Source organism: Vombatus ursinus, unplaced genomic scaffold (genome assembly GCF_900497805.2).
Source record: "Vombatus ursinus unplaced genomic scaffold, bare-nosed wombat genome assembly UNPS02014824.1, whole genome shotgun sequence".
Classification (NCBI taxonomy): Eukaryota; Metazoa; Chordata; class Mammalia; order Diprotodontia; family Vombatidae; genus Vombatus; species Vombatus ursinus.
Window position 1 is genome coordinate 1 of NW_020954602.1, and position 6,014 is coordinate 6,014.

The window sequence follows — 6,014 nt, forward strand, 5'->3', positions numbered from 1 at the left end:
GAAGAATAACCTAATGAAAAAAAATAATGGAAGAAAGAATTGGAAAGGGAATTTAAAAACTTGCAAAGTTTTAAAATTTTTTTTGAATGTTAAGTTTTTTTTTGGTTGCTAAAAGATAGACTGGACTGAATGACCAGTGTCTTCATGAGGCAACAAGAAATGCTTGTTGGTTAGTTAATCTGTAAATATGTGTCCACATACATATACATATATACTTATATTTACTTTTTTAGAAATTGTGTTTTCTTGAATTTACTAGTTTACTTTGTGTAAAACTAAATTGAATTTTGTTTGCAAAATGCTTAGAATGAGATACTTTAACTATACTCTTTTTTTTGGTAGTGTTTAGTTTCAGAAAAAATCTTGAAGGAGCGTTTGGAACCAGAAACATTGGAATCATTAGGACTTATTAAACAATCCCAGCAATTTAATCAGAAATCTGTTAAAATCAAGACAAAACTCTTGTAAGTACACTTTTTCAAGCCAGAAGTTACTTAACTGACATCATTGATATTTTCAGTTACTGTTTTATAAATATTTTACAGATAAATTTGCAAGTTTTTTTGACTTTTGTCTTTTCCCCCCTTTTTAAGTCATAGTTACCAACCACAGCATTGAATGGTACTTGAATATAAAATTCATCATAATTTAGTATACCATTTTTATAGTTGTAATATTATAAAATATTTTTGTGCTATAAATAGATTGGAAAAGGTTTATTTTATTTGGTTTACTTACTTATTTTCACTTTTTAATCTGGGAATTGTTTTCCTGAATAATAGCTGTGGGCTGCAGTTAGGATTGGTGGTCTGGGGCCAGTGCTGTTCTCAAGGTAGTTTGTTTCAAGTTACTGGGATGTTTTCTTTCGCAAATCATGGGTTAAGGGTGGTTAAAGCAATGATAGTGATTTATTTTAATTAATTAGTTAATTACAGCAAGAATTATCCTGCATTTTTACAGTTGATACAAAATTGTTAGGTGTTAAAATCCTATGAATAGAAACAGAATCCTCTGGTAAAAAAAAAAGTTTGCAGTGTATAATATTATGTTTATTTACTTTTAGCTATAAGCAACAAAAATTCAACTTGTTAAGAGAAGAGAGTGAAGGTTATGCGAAGTTGATTGCTGAGTTGGGTCAAGATTTATCTGGAAATGTTACTACTAGTGACTTAATTTTGGAAAATGTAAAATCTTTAATAGGTAAGGAGTGTTTATGTTAATTTTGGCTTTTATTAATAATGGTGCTTATGAAATTGATACAAGTCAGTAAATTCATATGTTTTTCCCCATTTTATAAACTGATTATATTACGTTTGTACTTTTTGTTAATAACTATGTTTATAACTACATATTGCCAAAGAAACAGTGAAGCTACAAAGTATAAATTGGATAACAAATTATTTTATCTATGAAGCAACATAGTTTAATGTGCCTCATTACCCAAAATTTGAATTCTTTAGCCATAGTAATTTATTAAAGTAGAAATAGTATTTTAAAACAAAGAATTGTAGTTTGCACCATCCAAGAAAGTACCTTTATCAGATAAATCATAGATCATTAGACATGCTACATATCCTTAAGTGAAATACAAATATTATTCTAGAATATAACCACAATTTATAGTAGTATTTCTCTGGGAAGCTGGGCTCATTGTGATGTACTTCTTGTATTTATTTCACTGAAACCTCATCTTAATACATTCCTGGACATCCCTTGATTCAAATCATGTCCCCAGTGAAGTGTAGTTTTTCTTTGTTATCGTCACTAAACAGCATCTCATTTTTTTGAAATTAATCACATCACAGTTTTCCATGTTCAAATCACCCGTCGTAGAGATATTTCCTCTAGAGACAGAGCCCTGCTGTCTTTTAACCCTGTTATATATGATAATGTTCTTCATTGTTAATATTTTCAAACTCATAATTTAAAAAAATATAAAGTAATCCTTTGTTATGCATAAAATCTTTAAATTCATTTAGGATTATTATTGCTATTACATTAGAATTATGAGCAAGAAGTATCTCTCCAGTTTTTAAAGCCCATAAAATGTTGTATGCCTGTAAGTTCTTTGCTTTTTTGATAACTGGGCTCCCACATTTGTACATTCTGTAGTTGTTGTGAATGCGTTTTCTTTTTCTATCTCTTCCTGCTACATTTTGTTGACAATAAATAGGAATGATGGAGAAAGCTATCTATGTATTCTTGTATTTAGTTGAGGGTTTGTTGCTTTACCATTTTTTTTCAATGTGTGCTTGATTCTTCGATTTTTTTTTGAAAGTATTTAGAAGTATATGTTTTCCCCTCATGACTGCTTAAATGAATCCCAAAAATGTAGGTATATTGTGTCGTTTTAAGTTCTTTTTTTTTTAACTTACCTATTTTTATTATTTTTTGTTTAACCCACCAATATTTTAGGATTGTTATTTATTTATTCTTAAGATGTTAGTCTATTCTCTGAAGGATTTTAATTGAATATAATTTGTAGTTTCGCTGGTAGAGGATTTCTTTTTTTTTTTTTTGATTAGGCAATGGTGTTAAGTGACTTGCCCAGGGTTACCCAATTAGTGAGTGTTAATGTGTGTGAGACTGGATTTGAACCCAGTTTCCCCTGAATCCAGTGCTGGTGCTCTATCCACTGTGCCAACCGGCTGCCCTTTTTTTTTTTTTTTTTGGGTGAGGCAGTTGGGGTTAAGTGTCTTGCCAAGAGTGAGTGTTTGTGTCTGAAGCTGCATTTGAACTCAGGTCCTCCTGACTTCAGGGCCAGTGCTCTATCCACTGCGTCACCCAGCTGCCCCTCTGGTAGAGGATTTTAAAAATGTTTTTCAATTTGTGAGTTTGATTATGCCACCATACATGGCCATATTTTTTAATAATACTGACAAGTAATAAATATGTTTATTTCCCCCATTCATTAGTCATCAGTGGTGTGTCATGTATAACTTTTCTAAACTTCTATTCAGGCTCTTAATTTCCTCTTTGTCTTCTGCTTAATTTTGTGTAGATCTTAGACATAAGATCTGGAGTATACATTACTGACCTCAGCTAGGCATTCAGACTCGTTTATAACCTAGCTCTGTTCACCTTTCCATTGTTCTTACACCTTATACTCTTTGATCCAGAGATACTGGCTGTTTGCAAACAAGACTCTTTGCTCTGGGCATTTTCTCTGGCTGTACCTCAAGCCTGGTATGTTTTCTCCCTCTTCTGTACTACTTTTCTAACTTTCTTTAATTCTTTGCTAAAATCTCACCTTCTATATAAAGCCCTTCACCATCCCTCTCAATTCTTGTGCTTTCCCTAAGGTCAATTATTTCCTCTTTAATGTGGGTACAACTTGTTCATATTTGTTTACTTGTTGTCTGTCCTCTTTCCACTGAGCTCTTTGAGGGCAGGTACTGTTTTTGCCTTTGTGCTCCCATTGTTTAACTCAGCGCCTGAGTTCAGTTGTTTCAGTTGTATCTCACTCTTTGTGACCCCATTTGGGGTTTTCTTGGCAAAGAAACTGGAGTTTTTTGATATCAGGAAGATGAGTCTTCCAGACTCCAGGCCTGCTGCTCTGTTTCAGCTGTCTCTAGCTGCCCACCTTAATAATCTATCTGTCTGCTCATTTGCATTGATTAAGGTTTTTTTTTAAGTGTTTACATTATGTGCTATTGGGTACATGTATTATATATTAATATTAATTCACTGCTGACAGTGCATTTAAGCATAATGGAATCTCCATTTATCTCCATTAACCAAGTCTCTCTTGTTTAACATTGTTATTTCCACCCTTTTTATTGGGAGCTTATCTAAATATTAGTAAATTTTGCATTAGTTCCCTTAAAAAATACAAAAAACTGTGAGGATCTTTCTGTTTCAGATATAATTTTTGTTTTCTTTCAGTAATAACCAGCAATCTAGTATATTTAATGTGTCTAAAGATCTTTTCAATTTCTTAACTTCTCTCTGGTTTATGTTTTTGTTAGCCTTATCTCTATCTGGAAGGTCATTGAGATCTCCATCTGATATATCAGTCAGGGAGTTCAGTTAGTCAATTAATTAATTAATCAATCCATTAGTCAATGAAGAAAGCAACCACTCAGCAGTTATTTAACAAGTGCTACTCAGTGCTAATGGGATACAAAGGAAGATAAAAACATAAAAAGAATTCCTGACCTCAAAGACCTTACTTACTAGTGATCTTACTTCCTAGTTTATCAGGGCTTTTCTGTGAGTTTAAAAAAGGAACATAATTAAATGTTTCTCAAAATATTAACAAATTAGTGTCATGATACTGTTTTCTGAGGGTGCCAGTGTATGTGTAGAAAAAAATTCCTCAAAATGGACAACTCATGTTATAAATTCAGAAATTTAATATGGCATTCAACATTGTTAAAATAATTGAAGATTTCTGTTTTTAATTTAAAGATATTTAGGATGATGAATTACGTTTTTGAGAACTTTAGGTGCCTGACATAACAATAAATAATTTTCATGTTTTCTTTTATGCATANAGTGACTTGCCCAGGGTCACACAGCTAGTAAGTGTGATGTGTCTGAGGCTGGATCTGAACTTAGTTCCTCCTGAATCCAGGGCCAGTGCTCTTTCCACTGCACCACCTAGCTGCCCCATAATTACTTTTTCAAAATTGCTTTAATCAAATTATCTCCCCCATTGGATTGTGAGAAAGGCAAGGATTGTGTTTTGCTGGGAGTTGAGAATGCCTAAGGAGGCCTTTCCTACTTGGTGCTTAATAAATGTTTACTGATTGATTGTTCATCAGAAACAAAGCATTATTTTTTGGTGGATAGACTGTAAATTTAAAATGTGACTTTCATAGCTGTCCTGCTTTGTATTTCTAACTTCCTCTTTGTTTTTTTTTTGTTTTAAATAATGCTTCATTGATTGTCTTTTCTTTTGAGAAGAAAATAATGTTGACAATAAAATACTGAATTTGAGATTTATGGATTTGTTTGGGGTAATTGATGTTATTGTTCTCCTTTGACAAATGAAAAATTTGTCCCCAAGTTGGGGAAAAGGCAACAAGGTACACAATCCATCTGTTCTTCTACACAGTATTCTGTTCCAAAGTTTGAGAATTGTAGAATTGTCAATTCTGTCCCTCATGTAGCATTTACAAATTATAATGAGATACAGTTATACATTTTTCTTTTTATATCTCATGTTACAGGGTACTTTAATTTGGACACCAACAGAGTTTTGGATATCATCTTACAAGTTTATGAATGCAGGCCAGAACATGATGAATTCTTTCTGTCTTTAATTCAGTCCTACATGTATTTGTGTGAACCTGAAACACTCTGTCATATTCTTGGGTTCAGATTCAGGTTTTACCAGGTATTTTTATGTATTTATTACTGACTTGTGTTAAAGATTTATGAATCATTGCTAATTTAATTTCTTTTCTTGTGAGTATTGGCTTGCTTCTTGTATTTACCACGTATCAAATAATTTGTTGTATTCAGAACATCATGCCAAATTCTATAGGTCCTCACTGTTATGGAACTCTTGGCCTAATAAGAGAAGATTAGATGTAAAAATATATCAATCACAATTTAAAAAACTATGAGATCTTTAAAATTTGATTTTCCTTTCAGTTCCCTCTCATTTGAGGGGCAAAAAAAAATCTGTTACGTATAGTCAGGTAAAACAAATTTCTTCATTAGCTATGTCTATCCTCCTTTTACTTTCGATCTGTACTTCACATTCATCACCTCCCTTTTTTTTGTCAGTGGCATGTTTCATTTTGAATCCTCTGGAATTGTCTGGTTCTGATCAGAGTTCCTAAGGCTTGAAGTTATAAACCACAATTAATTTACTTTTTGTTTGATCTTATGTTTTCATTGGGAAAAAATTCTTTGTCCAGTGTATATCACTATTGATTTGGAAGTTTTTACTGNGCTTGAAGTTATAAACCACAATTAATTTACTTTTTGTTTGATCTTATGTTTTCATTGGTAAAAAATTCTTTGTCCTGTGTATATCACTATTGATTTGGAAGTTTTTACTT

General features: G+C 32.1%; 1 protein-coding gene across 1 annotated transcript in view; it reads left to right on the plus strand.

The window, feature by feature from the left end:
• Nucleotides 1–342: 342 nt before the first annotated feature.
• The window catches only part of LOC114024771 (THO complex subunit 2-like), a gene marked incomplete at its 5' end in the record, with an annotated part of 41,642 nt that continues 35,970 nt past the window's right edge, over nt 343–6,014 (plus strand). The window contains 3 exons of the mRNA XM_027837911.1: nt 343–464; nt 1,064–1,200; nt 5,175–5,341. Of these exons, the coding sequence (XP_027693712.1) occupies nt 343–464; nt 1,064–1,200; nt 5,175–5,341 (426 nt within the window). The remainder of the gene's footprint in view (nt 465–1,063; nt 1,201–5,174; nt 5,342–6,014) is intronic.